Source organism: Crinia signifera, chromosome 2, assembly GCF_055691185.1.
Source record: "Crinia signifera chromosome 2, ASM5569118v1, whole genome shotgun sequence".
NCBI lineage: Eukaryota > Metazoa > Chordata > Amphibia > Anura > Myobatrachidae > Crinia > Crinia signifera.
The window spans coordinates 285,649,074-285,667,527 of record NC_139218.1 but is presented as its reverse complement, the minus strand read 5'-3'; the positions used below and the strand labels follow the sequence as shown (position 1 = coordinate 285,667,527).

The window sequence follows — 18,454 nt, the reverse complement described above, 5'->3', positions numbered from 1 at the left end:
TTCCAGCAATTTTCATATCGCTGCTGCTGTCAGTTTCAGAGCAACGTTGTGGAGTCCAAGCACCAGCGCGCCATTATTTTGCTGATTACAGCAGTGCTCTTACTAACGCTGGGCTTTGGAGGATAAGTATTCAAAACTTGGGTGCATCATACGCCCCCTTGGGACTGAACCCATTATAAATATGCTACTGCCCATATAACCTATTATTAAAAAAAAAAAAAAAAATTGAAGAGATAAGAATGGGGATGCAGCTAATGATCTGCAGGGTCTATTCAATTATAGCCCGTGATCTGCCCAAGGCTAAAGTCAACGTGAACAGAAATCCATGTCCAATGGTCCTGATCACAGGTGCCACAAAGTGGTTAACCCATAGCTCCTGGAACTTATCCTAGAGTCAATGGGTTAACCTTAGCATGTATTTTACCGCTTGAGGAAAAGGGACTGTAATTAAATAGCCTTGGGCTTGCTACCACCCTTTTATGGAACGTTAAGTAAACACATGTAATTGAATTTGATACTTGAAATCCAGTAAACATCATCAAATGCAATATACTTAGCTAGTGTATGTATGTATGTATATATGTATATTATATTATAGCCACAGATCATTATGTGCTTTAAACAGAAAATTCAATAAAACCAGAAAAAAGGTTGTACGGTTAATGAGAGATAACCTAATAGAACATGCAATCACAAAATTATCTCCAGGTGAGATACTCTCTGCACCTTCTTTTAATCAGTGATTTGTTTTTAAGAGTCATTTCCTCTTTAGCATTATCACAATCAAGCAAATATGTACAAATTTATATAATTAGCCAAAACATTTTCAATGCCAACAGTATATTTTACTCAACCAAGAAGCAATAAAGGTCATCAAGAATTCTGCATAACAAATGATCTTTAGTATGCTTTTTCCCCACAGATGCAATTAAGAAAAGAGAAGAAAAAGGCAAAATTTACTTCAGTAAATGTGTGTATACTAATGTACCAAGAAAAGAAAATTATAAAAAAAGAATAATACAATTATTGTAAGGGAAGATACAAAATGTACACACAATTTTTTTTTTAAGATAAGTAATCAACACCAAAGGCATGACTAAGACATTAAATGTAAAAGAAATACAAATGCAGAAAGTCCTGAGTTGAGTAAAAGTTTAAAGTAGCAAAGTTACTATCTCAGAATTTTCAGGTGGCTATTTTTTTATTATTAGTCCTTTTTATCAATCAAAGAGACCATTGCTCTTTGGTTACTATGACAACTAGTGTAGATGTTTAACTAAAAAGTAGAATCAAGACTTGAAAAATAAATTGATGGCTGAAGCATTTAAGATGTTATCATCGTGAATTGAAGTTTTAAAATGGACAACACACCAAATCTGCAGAAAGGATTTTTTACTCCCTCCAGCCCAGCTTTAAGTACTTTAAGCAAACGTCTCTTCCTGTTTGCCAACAGTGCAAGAAGTGGCAAAAAGTAGATTAAATATCTACAACTTTTTCACACAACCAAAAAAAACAATACTTTCAAATTCCATCCAGCTCAATGCTCAATACTAGAGAAGGTACAGGTATTGGGTGATGGAAGGATGTGACTTGCCATTTCCAAAGTTGTGTGGACAGTGAACATCTCTCAGTCTATGGCAATACATGTGTTCCTGAAATACTTAAGGGAAGGCGTTGCAACCCACTATGGACAGCTTGGTGTCTGATGTTCATGCGTCTTACTGTTTATGATGAGTGGCGTTTGGCTATAATTGTCCATAGTAACACACAAAGCTCAAATTGCATCAATGCTGGGGGTATCAGACATATATCCAGCAGGTCAGGGCAGAGTTCTTTAGCTTCCATGGGATATTGGAGCAAGAAGACCCAACACAGTTCCTGTGTTATTACTATGACACTGAATACAGAGTCTTACCTAGGCTAGTGACATTGTGAACTTGACACTGGAGGACTGGCAACATGTACTGTGGTCTGATACATTATGGTTCCAGTTATTTTGGACTGATGGTAGGGTTCAGGAGTGGCGCAGACTGCATGAGGCCATGGACCTCACTTGTCAACAAGGTGACATGCTGGTGGTGGTTAAAATGGAATGGGGTGTCTGCACATGGCATAGGTTGGGCCTACTGATCCTGCGTAACACATCACTGACTGGCAAATGATACATTACATTGCCTGATGACCATTTCCAGTCAATTGTGGACGGTAGGATGCTTCAACATCTCTCCAGAGATCTTGTGAAATTCACTTGCTGCATTTGCTGACTAGAGAGGGTCCTGAATGATTCTAGACACCTATCCCATATTACGTACCTAACATTTGGTTTTGCCCCTCTCTCATAATATATATATATATATATATATATATATATATATATATATATATATACACATACATACATACATACATACAAACACAGGGGGCCCAGCACGCACTACAACAAACTAGCTCACCTTAACATTCAAATAATCAATAAAATAAATAATGGGGTTTTAGTTCATGAGTTAGTTTGTTGTAGTGAGTGCTGTTCCCCCTGTGTTTGTATTTACTAGAGTGTGTGGTCACAGGCCACCGCACCCCATCCTGGGAAGTGGGTGCTGTTTGCACCCCATTTTTAGGAATGGCGAGTGTGTTGGTACTTCTGTATAAATATATACATATATATATATATATATATATACACATATACACATACATACACACACACACACACACACACACACACACACACACACACACACACACGTCCAATATTCAGCCGCACTCCAGCCTTGAAAAAACAATTCTTTTATTTTCAACACAGCAACACCAAAGGATAGCGTGCACCCGCTGAGTAATCCTTTAAGTGGAGTTGCCAGACCCCCCCCCCCCCCCCCTCTCCTCCTATATATATATATACACACTGGAACAAAAGAAAGACAGAGGGGGCGCCTAATGGTGTAGTACCACTTTTAATCTTTAAAAACAGTTAAGTGAAAATTCATAAAAAAACGGGATATATTGCCCATACCAAATAGTCCATCTGCTGTGGACTAGAATACCACATGGCTCATAAAACAACTCCCACTGGCACAAACATCAATTCTCAGTAGCGCATGCAGGGGGGGTTTCTGAGTACCCAGAAACCCCCCTAGGAGTCTAAGGTCTCTTTCCATGGGTATAAGAATTGTAAAAATCGGCCCTTGGGAACCGGAGATATCTGACTTCAAAGCAGTGGTCCCCATCCAAGCCTGTTAATTGCTATTCCCAGTCAGATATTTCAGGTTCTGTCTGACTTAGAGTTTTACTGTGGGTATATTCCAAAAGCTGGGACTCTCCCCCTTTGAACGATACTAGCAGCTTGTCTCTACTTTTCCCAGAACCAGAGATATCAGCCTTCCAGCAGCTGGTTACTGCTCCAGCTCCACACACCTGGTATGTAGTTTTATATATTCGTTGGCAGATTGCTCTGCCTCCTGAACTCTGATCCCCTAGTCTCCAATACCATTTGGTAGGTGGGATTCTCTAGATTAAAATCTAAGAAATCTATTTCCGGGAACTGAAGAGATCTGCAGTCAAGCAAGCTGTCCTCCCACCAGAAAATTATGAATAATAAGCCCACTCCACTATACACCCCTCCTCTGCATATTAAACATCCTCTACCACCCTGGAAGTTATGTATCAGGGCCCCTTCATTCAGCCCAATGCCCCCTTCTCCCACCCCATCTCCCACCATCTGTGCAGTAAAGGGGTAATTAGTGGAAATTACTGATCCATCCTACATGCTGAGTGGTTGATATAATACCCCCTACCACCCCCGGGACATCAAAGCTTCCCCCACCCCTACCGCTGGAGGATCAGTAGGGGCCCCAATACATTGCTATGCCCAGTGTTCTACACTGCTGTTGACGCCCCTGTATGTATATATATATATATATATATTTGTTTTTATGTATTTATTATTATTATTTATATACATTTGGTCTATCTATAATACTTTAACTGACCCGGCATATACTGGGTCACCTAAGTGTCCATCTCCGTGCTTTGCTCCGCCCCTCTGGAAACACCCTTCTGAAAATCCTGCATTTGCCACTGATTCTAACACTAAATTGGTGATGGTGAAGGTGAAGGTATAATCCAATGGGTAGCCACTTAACTATACAATTATATGCTTCTATCTTTAGATCTACAGCCTACTATTTGGGAATTCAGTTCTCACTATTTCAAACTGTATGAAATTCTACCAATCAAGAAGGTATAAGTCCTGATCCTTATGTCATGTGATTGTGTGCCATTTATGTGTGTGTGAAGCCCTTTTTTGGGGGGTATCGGCAGAGCCGAATTTCCCATTAGGCATGTGAGGCACGTGCCTAGGGGCGGCACATGTTTGGGGGCGGCACTTGGATGCCTGTGATAGTACTGTCAGCCGAAAATGTACCAATAACTGCAAAATATCCACTGTACTGTACTATATTCCATCTTAAATAGAGTGTAAATGGATAGGATATGCAGATACTGCCCCTATAAACTGTCCTACTTAGTAAACATTATTGTTGTGCCTAGGGGCGCCCTCATCCCTAAATCCGCCCCTGGGTATCGGTCACTGTTTTGAATAAACTTTATTGTTTGTACATATATCTTGTGGATGTTAAAATACCTATGGATCAATTAGCCTAATGTCATGGCTATTTATGTATTTCTGTCAACGAAATTGGTGTTCACAAATTGAGAAGATAAATTGTGTTTTTGTTCTCCTCTGTTGTTCTCCTCTCCTCATCCTATTCTCCATCTACATGATCCCTATGTTTTTATATATTATTGAACTACACTGTTTGTATTATTTACAGTGCAAATTTATCTTGCCACACTCAATGTTTCCAATGCCCCTGATGAAGTCACTTCGTTGACGAAACGCGTTGGGCCTGCATCTTCAATAGAAAGATCAAAAAAGTTCCTGTTAAATCAGTCATTTTATATTGTGATTGTTCTATCATATAGGTCATATAGCCTCCAGAGGCAATATTTTATTAAATGTTGCTATTTTAAATTGTGTATTCTTCTATAGCGCACTCTGAGCTTTCCTTTATCTCTATCAATTTCCTTGGTCCCGGCTAACAGGGGACATTCAGAGGTGCTGCTATTTACCTTTTGGCATGGTTTCGGTATTTCCTTGTATTCACACATTATATATATTTGTAGAGGGCGGACTGGCACTCCAGCTGTGAGGGGAAAATACCTGGGTGCCTTCTGGAAACAAATTGTAGAACAAACAAGAAACAGGCAGCGGCACTCCAAGGATTTTTCAAGCAGTGTATTCAAAGGTCAGGAACCAACGTTTTGGGGTATCGGATCACCCCTTTGTCAAGGTACAAGTGAAGACGTCTTCACTTGTACCTTGACAAAGGGGTGATCCGATACCCCAAAACGTTGGTTCCTGACCTTTGAATACACTGCTTGAAAAATCCTTGGAGTGCCGCTGCCTGTTTCTTGTTTGTTCTATATATATATATATATATATATATATATATATATATATATATATATATATATATATATATATATATATATATATATATATATTTATTTATATTATATATATATATAAATCTAATAGATATAATATTTATCTTATTTTATTTATCTATATTTATCTATTTATAGATGTAATTTACACTTTTGTTGTAGTACTCCGTACCGTATGCCGTTCAAACTCCTGAATGGAAGCCATGTCATTTCCCACAATGTGACCAGAAGACAGAGGACCGTGCCCGAAGGCGGACAGATGGCGGCTGGGCACAGAGTGTCTAAGTATATATTGAGCACTGTTTCTATTATTTCTTTATGTGCCCTGAAGATGGGTCAAGCACTCGAATCAGCATAGACCACATAAGGTTTTTTTTCTTACTTCACAAGTCCTGGAGTACCACATTGTTTGCTGTTGTGTATCTAGCTATCTATATATACTGTATACACAGACACATATTGACATACACTCTACCGTTCAAAAGTTTCGGGTCAATTACTTAAAAATGACCTTATTTTTTAAAGAAAATAACATTAAATGAATCAGAAATATACTCTATACATTCATTGTTAATGTGGTAAATGACTACACTTCAGTAGCTAGAAATTTCTGTTTTTTTAAATTAATATCTACATAGGTGTATAGAGACCCATTTCCAGCAACCATTACTCTAGTGTTCTACGTGTACATTGTGTTGCTAATCGCGTTCGAAGACTAAGGGATGATTAGAAAACCCCCAAAAAACCTTGTGCAATTATGTTAGCACAGCTGAAAAGACATTTGCTTGTTAGGGAAGCTATAAAACTAGCCTTCCTTTGAAGTAGTTTAGTATCTGGAGCATCACCTTTGTGAGTTTGATTATACTCTCAAAATGCCCAGAAAAAGAGAACTTTCATGTGAAACTTGACAGTCTTCTTGTTCTTAACTATCTCTCTCTATATATTTTATTTTTATTTATATATTAGCCTACCAGTATATTTTTGGATTGTGGGAGAAAACCCACACCATCCGTAATGCCCAAGTTCATATGATCCAGTCTCGGCCAAGCCAAGCCTCAAGACATTCTTGAGAATGGTTGATCGAGATAGCAAACAGGACATTTCAAGAAAGCATACAAATTTTGACAACTTGAAACGTTAAGAAATGAAGGGCTCTTAAAAACGTAAAGAATATTTGGCACACTAAACAACCTTCAGTCAGAGACTATACTTTTTACTCCCACGTTCATAGTACGTACTCTCGTATAGATTTACCCATCTCGGATAGATGGTCTCTCCCAACTTTTAGTAAGGTGGGAATACTGCCTCTTACATGGTCTGATCACTCCCCCCCTTTTATCTCATGGGCTAGGCAGGTCCAGCCTGGGCAGTGGAGACTGGGTAGACTGATACTTTCTCAGCCAGGGGCCTACCAATCTCTTCATATTTCATTATGGAATGATTTGAAGGAAAACTCCCCAGCTGACACCTCGACATTTAACTATTGGTGTGATCTTAAATCGGTAGTTAGGGGCTCTGCGTTACAGGTGGTGGCACAGCTTAAAAAGGAGTATAAGAAACAGTTTGAAAAGGCAGTTTGAGACAGAGGTAACTAAACTTTAAGTGCTCCTCAAAGCAGACCCGCAGATAATACAGTATTTAAGCAATTACAGAGCACCCGTGGCAAGTCGAATAATTTTTCCCTAGCTAAGTTCCAGGGGAACATTAATAGATTTAAACAATTCTATGTCTTTGGAAAGAGAGCAAGCCGGTTCTTGGCATGCAAACTGAGAGGTAGGGGAGCCAAAGAAAAGAATCACAGCATAGTTTTGGATAAGGGTAGGAAGGTTTCAGACCCAGTTGAGATAGCCAACATATTCCCCACTTTGAGCAATTTCTTTGTGATCTGCAGCTGCCCGAGCTGTCTGCTGAGGCTTGTCTGTCACTCAATGCACCAGGGAGGAAGTGGAGCGGAGGATTCCATGCCTCAGGATAAAGTTCCAGGTCCTGATGGCTACCCTACAAAAACTTTTATAAGGCATACAGGTATAAAAATGATTTAGCTCCAGTTCTATTATTGGTTTTTAATGAAGCGTCTGACTTACATAATTTCCCTAAGTAAATGCTTTAAGCACAGATAATGACTATATCCAAACCAGGAAAACCCTCAGCTGTGGTGCAGAAATATAGGCCTATTGCCTTGCTTAATACTGATATTAAGCTATATGCTAAGTTAGTGACCAATAGACTCTGCCATCTATTACCTAATCGTATCAATTTTGATCAGGTAGGTGTCGTGCGGGACAACATGTGTATTATGTTCATTGTGATTCTGCAAGTCTTATTAGTCTTGGCCTAGCTGACTTATTTTGGATGCCTCCGCTGTTCTTTCACTCACAGACTTAAGTGATCATGGCAGCAAAAGCCAAAATGAGGGTCTGGCATGCTGTCGCCTTTCATAGCAAGGACGTTAACCTACCATTAACCTACTACCTTTGCTTTCAGTAATGTAATTGATCCCTAATTTGAGGCTGGGTAGCTGGATACCCAGGGGGGATGGTTAATTGAATTAACTTATTTTTTGAGAATTATCTGGCCCCTTTTTCCCACTTACAAAAAACATTGAGATCCCAAGGGGAGACTTCAAAAAAATAAAAATAATAATAATCTACAGGTTAGAAGCGGACTTTAGTATCTATTCCCTCTCCAACTTCGACACCGTTTATTACCCAGATTATCCAAACTCAATTTCGCACCATCTCATAGTGGTATCATTTTCTGGTTTCTCTGAAAAGACTAAAATCAAATCTCAGATGTTATGGGAGAGGGATTTTCAGAGGAACTTGAAGTAAGAGGAATGGGATATTATATTTAAGACTTGTTTCAAAACTTCCAGACATACAAATGTTTTTTTAAATTGATGCATAGAGCATGTTTTTCACCTGACCGCTAACACAAAATTTGGTCTAGCATCTCTAAATCGTGTATGTCCATTGGCTCAATTATTTAGCAAGCCTGGTTGGATTTACGGCATTAGCTGATGCTCACCGAATTAATTTTTCAGATGTTACAGTTTATCGTAAAGACTTGTTGCTACAATATACACTATTTAAAAAGGACAATGACAGAAATACCCTATTATGGGCAAGTCACCATCAGACATCCTTGAAATCCAATCTTCTCTCCGATCACTCCCTATTCCTTCTCTGTGTTCTATTCCTTATGTTTTTCTTTAACATCTCCCTTCATTAACACCATGTGAGCATGGAAATGGTTGGGGGAAGCGTGGGCCTGTCTATCTGCCAGTTCCAGGCCCCATCATTTCTGATGACAGCCCTGCATGTCAAATGAACCATCACAGTCTCCCAGTGTGTCCTATACTTATGCTGGCCATACATCAGACCAACTTTCCTCCAACCATCCAACTAGTTGCTGGATACTGGATGGGAGCAAATGTAATATTTACTTCAGAAATTTGCTCCCAAAATCTGGAAAAGGACAAAAACTGTTGCTCAGACACGGTACTGTAGTTGAACCTGTTTGATTTAAACAATTTGACTGAGTGTCCATTTTCCTGGGTTTGTAAACACATTACTGATTGTCCTTTGCTCCCATCCAGTACCATATTTTTATTCCATCCAAGTAACTAGTTGGATGGTTGGAGGAAAGTTGGTCTGATGTATAGCCAGCATTACATGCATTTTCAGAGTTACATAGGAACAGGCACTTCACTTCCGCCCAGCATCTCACAACACATTGTATTTTAAGGCTAGTTGTATGAAGACAGCACAAGTCAGAAAATAATCGCAAATGGACTAATGGGAAAGAAGATATGGTTGGTTGTACATATAAGCAAACGATTGGTATAAGCAAACCATTCTACAAAATTCCTAGATCTTATTGCTTTATTACAGCTGATTATTAAAAGTCTATGTGCATTTAAGAATCATTTTGTATATGTACAATGACATTTTTTTTTAGATACCAGCAAAAAAGGAATAATAAAATAGGTGCAGAAATAAGACACTTTGTCAAAAATGAAAATATAGTAACTTAAATAAGCAAGTGTATTATTCATAAACATATACATTTTCACAGCAGTATCAATATATTATTAATGAAAATATTTAAATATATTAATGAAAATAAAATTTTGTGGCTTGCCGTAGCGTTACATATAACGCATAAGGGCGGTGCGACTCAAATAGCACCAAGCATGTTTTTGTGCGCCCTTTATTTGCGTTTATTCTTAAAATGATGCATATAAGAAGCATGGGCATTAAAATGATATGTGGCATACCTATATTTGGTCTGCACCGTAGCTGTAGTTGCATAAGAAATGCTATGTTACAGTGTTTTCCAGTAAAATAGCGTTTCATATGCAGATACAGACATTAATATAGGTATGTGAGGGCTTGTTTAACCTGTTGCACAGGAGGGGAGATAGATATCAAGTTGGTTTGAAAACGGCCCCCTCTGGTATAGATTGTTCGCTTAGGATAGATCTAGGGGTGTGCTACCACCGACAACTTAATTAAGACTTTAATTAGAGGAAAGAAAACGGATTGTCTTATGGTGGTGCACCATTTATAGAGAATGGAGTCATAAAATATACCTTTTATTATTTTTATTTAAAATGAAGAACACGAAATATGACACACAACATATAACATAGACACAAGTGAAAACAGTGTGTTTTTAAAAAGCACGTGCGGGTTCCAAAAGCAATTCCCTCTGTTATATTTTATATTTTATCAGTGACACTTTATATTTTCTCCTTCTTGATTTTTATACAAAAATAATCGAGGAATAGTGTGTGTCAAATTAGAATAAGTTTTGTGTTTATATGCAATTGTAGATTTTTAAACAGCCTAATTAACAGCTACCTTGATGCGGTTATTGGCACTTAATTGGTTACAATAGACTAAAGGCTCAATTAATTACCAGAGTGTCTGGCATTGAAGCTTATTGTGTTGCTTATATTACTGATACAATTGTGCTACATTGAGGTCTAAGTAACCGGTTGTTGTCACTAATGAATTTCGTCTGGAGTCACTACTTATAGTGAGTGCTGCAGAACGGATTTTGTAGGTGAGAAACACCTCTTTATGTATTATTACTGCTGATATATTAATTACAGTATAAATGTGGACAACACCACACAAGTAGTGCTCTTAAGTAAGCTGATCGGTCTAATGTCCCTCTCTCGCAGAGAGGGACATTAGACCGATCAGCTTACTTACCTACAGGTGTTTCTCAGCTTACTTACCTACAGGTGTTTCTCACCTACAAAATCCGTTCTGCAGCACTCACTATAAGTAGTGACTCCAGACGAAATTCATTAGTGACAACAACCGGTTACTTAGACCTCAATGTAGCACAATTGTATCAGTAATATAAGCAACACAATAAGCTTCAATGCCAGACACTCTGGTAATTAATTGAGCCTTTAGTCTATTGTAACCAATTAAGTGCCAATAACCGCATCAAGGTAGCTGTTAATTAGGCTGTTTAAAAATCTACAATTGCATATAAACACAAAACTTATTCTAATTTGACACACACTATTCCTCGATTATTTTTGTATAAAAATCAAGAAGGAGAAAATATAAAGTGTCACTGATAAAATATAAAATATAACAGAGGGAATTGCTTTTGGAACCCGCACGTGCTTTTTAAAAACACACTGTTTTCACTTGTGTCTATGTTATATGTTGTATTTCGTGTTCTTCATTTTAAATAAAAATAATAAAAGGTATATTTTATGACTCCATTCTCTATAAATGGTGCACCACCATAAGACAATCCGATTTCTTTCTTCTAATTACAGCCATTAATATACACAGAATATAGGCATGCTGCATATCAATTTAATCAACAAGTGGTTGTTTGTGTGCACTATATGACTCGTTTGGAGAGACAGGCACATTTCCACAAAAAAAATGCACGAATATACACTCATTGCTCCTAGTTGCGGCAAAGCCTGGTGCAACAAGAAGGCATGTTTATCATGTAAGGAGTCTAGATGTGTGTGAACACATCTGTATCATTTGTAAGGTGGATGTTATTCTACGCCTGGTTAGTTTCCTAGCATAAGAGTGCTAAAGATTAAAACTAAATAAAAAGATCACCTGATCAAGATTAGACAAACTGTTTGGATCCTGGCTAAGAGCCTGGTATTGCCCGCGGAGCCTATCACCTGCTGCAATTTTCCTGAATTTCTTAAGGTCCACTACATATAGAGCGCTGCAAAACAGAGAGAATTTTATATAGAAGACAAGTTACATAAATTACCAGGTTTGGGCGTTATTATTTACAAAGAACTGTACATTACACATATTAATATTAAACAATTTTTCATCTACCTTATATGATATTTCCTATGTCCAAGATGTGATGCCCAGTAACCAGATCTCCAGAACCGATATCCATCCATCTCTTTGCGACTGTCACAAAAAGGAGTGTAACCATAAGGTGCTCCACCAAGGTCAAAATCACGTAATTCTTTTAAATCTGCCCTTACAATCTGGTCACAAAGAAAGTACAGAGAAAGCGAGAAAAGAAAGTCAGCTACTGTAGCTAGATGTTTATCGGAGACTTGTGTGCATAAACTCCCTTTGGACATATAATATACACACACACACAAAAACAGCAGCAGTGAGAGGGTTTGTACAGTGAGGATGGCTTTTTAGCGAGGAAAATCCATCCTCGCCGTCAAGCCCCCGTAACGCTTTCACGGCCTCACTAGCTGTTTCTAACTTCTCTCGGGGAGTAGGCCAGGTGGAAATGGTGAGTGCAGGGGGCAAATTGAATACTGACGGCCGTCATCTGCTTGCCTCCCCGCATTGAATATACCCCAAAGACGTGCCTGAGATAAAGAAAAAGCAATAGAATAATAACCAATTGCTTAAAATTCCCAGTGAGCACTGATTAATAGGGAGAAGCGGCTTAGAAAAAGCCGTCCATCAAAATTCAGGCACAGAGCAAAAAAGATGTTAATGATCATGGTAATGTACTACTTAATGTGTATTCTGTTTAGACATAAGGAGGGTGCGAGCAGATATACATGTTAAGGACACCCTCTGGGCTTTCACAAGTTTACTGCATATGGTAATTAAATAGCTGTGGGCACTTAACGTGGAATCTATGTCTTAGCCACAGGGCTTACTGTGGGTTATAATTGAATAGCTCCGGACACTTAACTTGGGACCTGAAAGCCTGCAGTAAATCCCCTAGCTAATAGAACTCCTCCTTAAAGCTGTAATTGCAGAAAAGATGGTTCTACAAAGAACTAGTCTACATGGTTTGAATACATACTGTATTCTAGCATCCTTTAAAAATAAACAGCATAAAAAAAGTGATTTATAACTGCACACTTAGCATTAAGACCCTACAAGTTCACAATAAATATGCTGTCTGGAACAATCTGTGACTCTTTAGGAGGCTGAATAATCTTACAAGTCACTGTTTGTATACATTATTAATCTTTCTCTCCCTATCTATCTATCTATCTATCTATCTATCTATCTATCTATCTGTATCTAGGCAATTTTTCTGAGTCAACTAAGGGTCTCCAGCCAGCAAACATTTAAAACTAAATGTAAAAAAAAAATTAAGGCTTGGCCTCCTTTCAAGGCACTGCCCAACTTCTTGACTCCTCTCTAATTTGTGTGCAGCTAATCCAAGCTCAAAGAGCTAAAAGATACCTCTTTTAAACCAAACTCCCAGATCCGAAACCAGTATTTGCAACACTGTTCCAAGTCACGTCGGTTCCGGGATTTACTCCATTTACACTGTTTATGCAGTGTCCGGAGGTTGGGCTTCCCCATTGCATCTAAACGGGAGCTGGGTCTGATGACCCCAGCATACCTGTTTACACTGCCCCCCACCTTTTTTTTTAAGCTACCCCTTTTACACTGACGCTGACATGGGTCCACTACAGGTTTTTGCCTCGGTGTAAAAGGGGTATAACCGATTTCTCTCCATCACTAGGTTTAGATGAGCTTTCTCTGCACTCCTATTCAGTGCTGTTATAGAATACCATTGTCATCATGGGCTGTACTCAGCAGTGGCTCTACTATGAAACTAATCAGGCTTAATGCCCCCATACACACGAGGTGACTGAGCATCTGTGCTCAGTGATGCAGTTAAGTACAGATCTCTCAACACACAGCAATGCACCAGAGAGGAGTGCTGAGCGATCTGTCATAGACAGTGTTCTCTGTAGAGAGAACATTGGCAATAACTAGATAAATACTGCATGCAGTATATATCTAGTCAGGCAATAGCAATGCGTGGGACTGCACATTTCCGTCGCCGGGGGCCATACATACTGAGCGTTCCATTCTTCATTTCTAAGCGATCTAGTCAGATCGCTTAGAATGGGGCTTTAAATCGCCTTGTGTATATGCCCCATAAGCTTAAAAGGTATTTGATCCTGGAGGGGCCCTAAAGCATTTTTTTTTAAATTGGTGAATTATTCAACAAAATTGATCAAAGTAGTTTTAGTGATTGAATTATCGCACATCTGCATTTTAACAACAGATTATCACCTTTACGTACTGTATTATTACAGCTTGTCACCATTAACACCATGACAAGGTGTAGCAGGCAGTGAGGCTCAGTGCAGTAAATGTCTGTACTGTGATTTTGCTGCATACAGAGCACCCCCTTCTTCCTAGACATTGCAGCCCTCCCACTTTTCCTCTATTCACCAGACATCTCCCCAGAGACCAGAAGCCACTGGAAACTGTCCTGGAGTCAGGTCTGACTTCATGGCTAATCAGGTCTGACTTCATGTTCCAGTCAGCATGACAACCCTTTGTTCCCTTCTTATATAAACTTTCCTGTGGCACTTTATTAAACATGTCATATATAAGTTATGGTAGCATGAATGCACTTTTTGTATTTAAAGTACCTGTGCTCTTTTGTAGGCACTAGGGAGCAGATGTATGAACTAGCCTTAAGTGCTTTTTCTGCAATCGACGCTAGTTGACTGGGGGGGGATTACATTTGTTTAATTGTACTAACCGTGTACCTAACGTGTGCTAGGGACAGCCTCCAAGCAATGCTCGGCAGGGCTATCCCCTGCAATCCCCCCAGCAATTAGCGGACGGTGGCGATGTATTAACAGCCGCCTAGGCGTTAAATCGCCCTGGCCGATTCGAAAGCCCAGGGCTAGCATTGTCTTATCCCCACTGCAGGGACAATAAAAGCGAGATCTTGCGCATGTCCAGACAGCTGGGGGGAGAGAAGGGTTTTTTATTTAAATGCGAATGTGTAGGGCTGCCAATAAGGAGAGCCATTAGCACTGGGCATAACGACTCTCCTTATCGGCACTGGGGGGGATTAATACATTCGCCAATAACAGGTGCCTGCTTCTCCTCGTTATGCAAGAGAAGCGGGACACGTTATTTTATAAACGTTATGGCCCCATTGATACTTCTGCCCTTATATGCCTATACAACTCTATTGTCCTTAAATGGACTCAAAGATAAAGATATAATTGAAGCACACACACACACACACACACACACACGAGTGGTTCATTAAGAAATCAAGATCTCTCATGTGTGTAATGTTTTCTATTCTATTTCCCAGTGGGCCAGAGCAGAGAAACCATTCTTTCCCTTAACATACTGTGCCACATATCAGTTTGTTCTGTCCTAACATCAGCTGTAAGATGGCGGGGCTAGTGGAAACATGGTTAAAAAAATAGAGGTGCGTAGTGTGATTTCAGCAACTAAAGAGCTGCTGAACTTTATTGGCAACTGATTGAGGAGTACGGTGATATCGTCATGTCCCAGAAACAGGTTTGGGTTTGGTTCACTGTCCGTGGTGGTCATGCTTGGCTGGCTGGCCCATAAATCATTTTGAATGTTTCTCCTGCCGTTACCACAGACAGTGCACCAAACCCAAACCTGTTTCTGCGACATGACATTATGACACTTTGGAAAGTTGAAAATTAAATTTGACTGCTAATGCGCCCTTAAGATACAGAAATCTGATAACACTACACACTTACAGCTTTGCCATGTTTCCACCAGCGCCGCCATCTTACAACTGGTGGGACAGTATAACTGATAGGAGGCACAGTCTAACGGCTGTGAAGGGAAACAGTGGTCTACCTGCCTGGTGGAAAGTTAGGAAGAAATAAAGAACATTGCATGTGTGAGGTTTTGTTAACTTACTGAGCACTCATATAGAGAGAGAGAAATATAAACTGCAAAAGATCAGCGTTTTAAGTAGATGGAGGAATCTGGGCCAAAAATAGTTAAAGAAACATTTTCCAAATAACACACAATAAAATGATGTGCTTGGATTCAAACTGTCAATATTCGGATTAAATAAGTCTCAACTCCAGGGTCTAGCCTGGATTTGTTAGGATCTGTGAAGCATTCGTTTTTCCGATTTTCTCATTAAACGCAAGCTCAGATTCCTTTCCTTAGGAGCTACAGGCAAGACACAGATCATTTAAACACTGAACATCCTGAACTCATAAGAACAAAGAAGAGACATGGAAAGTACAGCAAGGAAGGCTTTTTCAGGGATATTCTAAAAAGACTAGATTGAGAATGTAATGAGCTTTTAAAATCCCTCTGGGATTGACAGAATGTTCACATAATTACCTTACCCTGAGTTGGATTCACTATATCTGTCTGTTTGCTGCTAAGCATGATATTTAGGTTACGCATAAAACAGGTTTTCACACTGACAGACACCTGATTCTGCTACAAAGTGATGCTTTATTTCATACGTACCTGGTCAGCATCAACAAAGATTATTTTATCTACGGCAAGTGGGAAAAGAACATCAAGGAAGAGGATTTTGTAACCCCAAATTATCCTTTGCTTTTCGGTCTGTTGGTGAAGCCACCGAGGCCACTTATATTGCACTAATTCAAACTGGAAGCCATACTGCCGTGCCATGTGTGGAATAATGTCCTAAAGGCAAAAAATCATTATAAGATGTGAAAGGGTATCAATGATTCAAATACTGTGGCTTGCAAAAGTTGAACAACAGACAAATATTTTTTATGAGCATCAAAACGGTTTTAAAAGATGTAAGGTGTTTTTGCCCAGCGTGTATGTAGAGCGATGATGCTAAATATCGCTGGGCTGAAAATCGCTCAGTGCACAAACACTGAGCGATTTTTGGCCCTCCAGGCAGCTTTCCCGGGGGTGAATGCCTTTTCTTAGCAGGACGCTAATCGCTAATCTGCTGGTAATACCAGCAAATTAGTGGTCGGCCAGCGGTGATGCATGAGTGCATATCAGCGCTCACCGCTCATTGCCGGGCCAGACACAGTGGGTGGCTTTTGAGCTGAAAGCAGCTAACCAGTATAACTGAGATGCTTTCAGCTCAAAATCACCCCCCCCCTCCCCAAAGGATAAACCCATAAATCAGCAGATATGTCCTTATTACAAACGATACACAGATTGTTTCAGACAGTAAATTCTTGAAGGTATATGCAAAAAGGGTGCACTCTGTGCTGTGGCTGCCCTCCTTCTTCTGCTTCCTCAATGGAGTGCAGAGGTTCATGGCAATTGTAGTCCCCTGGGCATCCCGCTGCTGGAGCTCAGGTTTAACTAGGACTACATATCCCAGCCACGCAGCTAGGTGGCTATGCTGCGGCTGTCACTGGCAGTGGAGGAGATAGTGAGGCTGGCCGCTGAAACACACCCGCCTCCCCCCTCGATGCTGGCTGCTCCTGTGTGTAAGGTGCCGCCGTTCAGCAGCAGCAGGAGGCGTCATTCAGCGCTTGGACAACCAAGCAGGTAACAGCGTTTGCACCTCTCACCCTCCTACCACTCACCCCCACAAGCCCGCAGCCCCGTAAGCAGAGCGCACAACCCTGGCCTAGGTCCCACACAGCGGAGGCAGGTGTGGGGGGGGCATTGTTACATGTGAGGGGGCCCCATTGTTACATGTGAGAGGGCATACATGGCCCTGTACACTTGTGTCTGCAGCTATATTCCCCTGGCAATGAATATATTTTCAACCCTGGCAATGAGCATTACATCCCTCCCCATTGGCAATGGCCACTGCGATGTGTGCACCCCTGCATCCACCTCCAATAACACCACAACCGTCCCTCCACCACCAGCAGTACACCCACACCTACTACGCCACAGTGGCCTCTCCCCTATCAACATGCACAAACTCTGTCCCACCAACCCCACACCCATCCCTCCAACACCGATGCCACCCGCCCCCAACTTCAGCACCCCTGCACCTGCCCCTTCCCCACCCACATGCACTACCCCTGCACCTACAAGTCCACCACCCATGGCACACCTACAGCCAACCCTTCCACAGTACCGGCAAACACCCTCTCCCACGTGCGACAACAATACAACTGCCACACCCCTACCCATGGTACTAATGCACCCGCCAATGCCACCCCCTCCTCAATCCGCAGTACTCCTGCACCCAGCCATGACAAGACCGCACCCACCCACACTACCCATGCACCCATACCACCCACACCTACAAAAGAACATCCTCCATGTAATAGTAACCACATCTCGCACAATGAAGGAGTTCACAGATTGAAAGGGTGATGCCCCTCATGACTTTGTGAAGAGCGCCCGTAGGGCGCGATGAATCTCCTAGTGTGTGTATATATACTGCAGAACTACTTGCTTGTATATTAGAGAGAGGTATGTGACAGGATTTCATAATTTTGGTCCTGTCCAATCTAGGGTTGGCAACGGCATTAAGATAAATGTTACCCAGTAGTGTGCTTTGCATCAGCCTCAGTTAGCATAGTGTTTGTAAAAGGTTGTTCATTTTTTTTTTATAATAGATTTTTTGCACTATATATGGGAAGTTTATTCCCTCTTCCAGGTTTTACATGCACTGATATTGTTTATGCTCTGTTCCCAGGGCAACCACGGCTTACGCGTTGCCCAGACGACGCAGCAGCTCCACACACGTCACTGGCGCCGGAAGTTGGAAGCAGGGGACG

General features: G+C 40.6%; 1 protein-coding gene across 1 annotated transcript in view; it reads right to left on the bottom strand.

Moving 5' to 3' along the window:
• UGGT2 (UDP-glucose glycoprotein glucosyltransferase 2) overlaps nt 1–18,454 on the bottom strand; it is a 290,033-nt gene that overhangs the window by 12,211 nt on the left and 259,368 nt on the right. The window contains exons 34-36 of the mRNA XM_083168784.1: nt 16,245–16,427; nt 11,850–12,010; nt 11,616–11,730 (exon numbers count right to left, since the gene is read on the bottom strand). Of these exons, the coding sequence (XP_083024910.1) occupies nt 11,616–11,730; nt 11,850–12,010; nt 16,245–16,427 (459 nt within the window). The remainder of the gene's footprint in view (nt 1–11,615; nt 11,731–11,849; nt 12,011–16,244; nt 16,428–18,454) is intronic.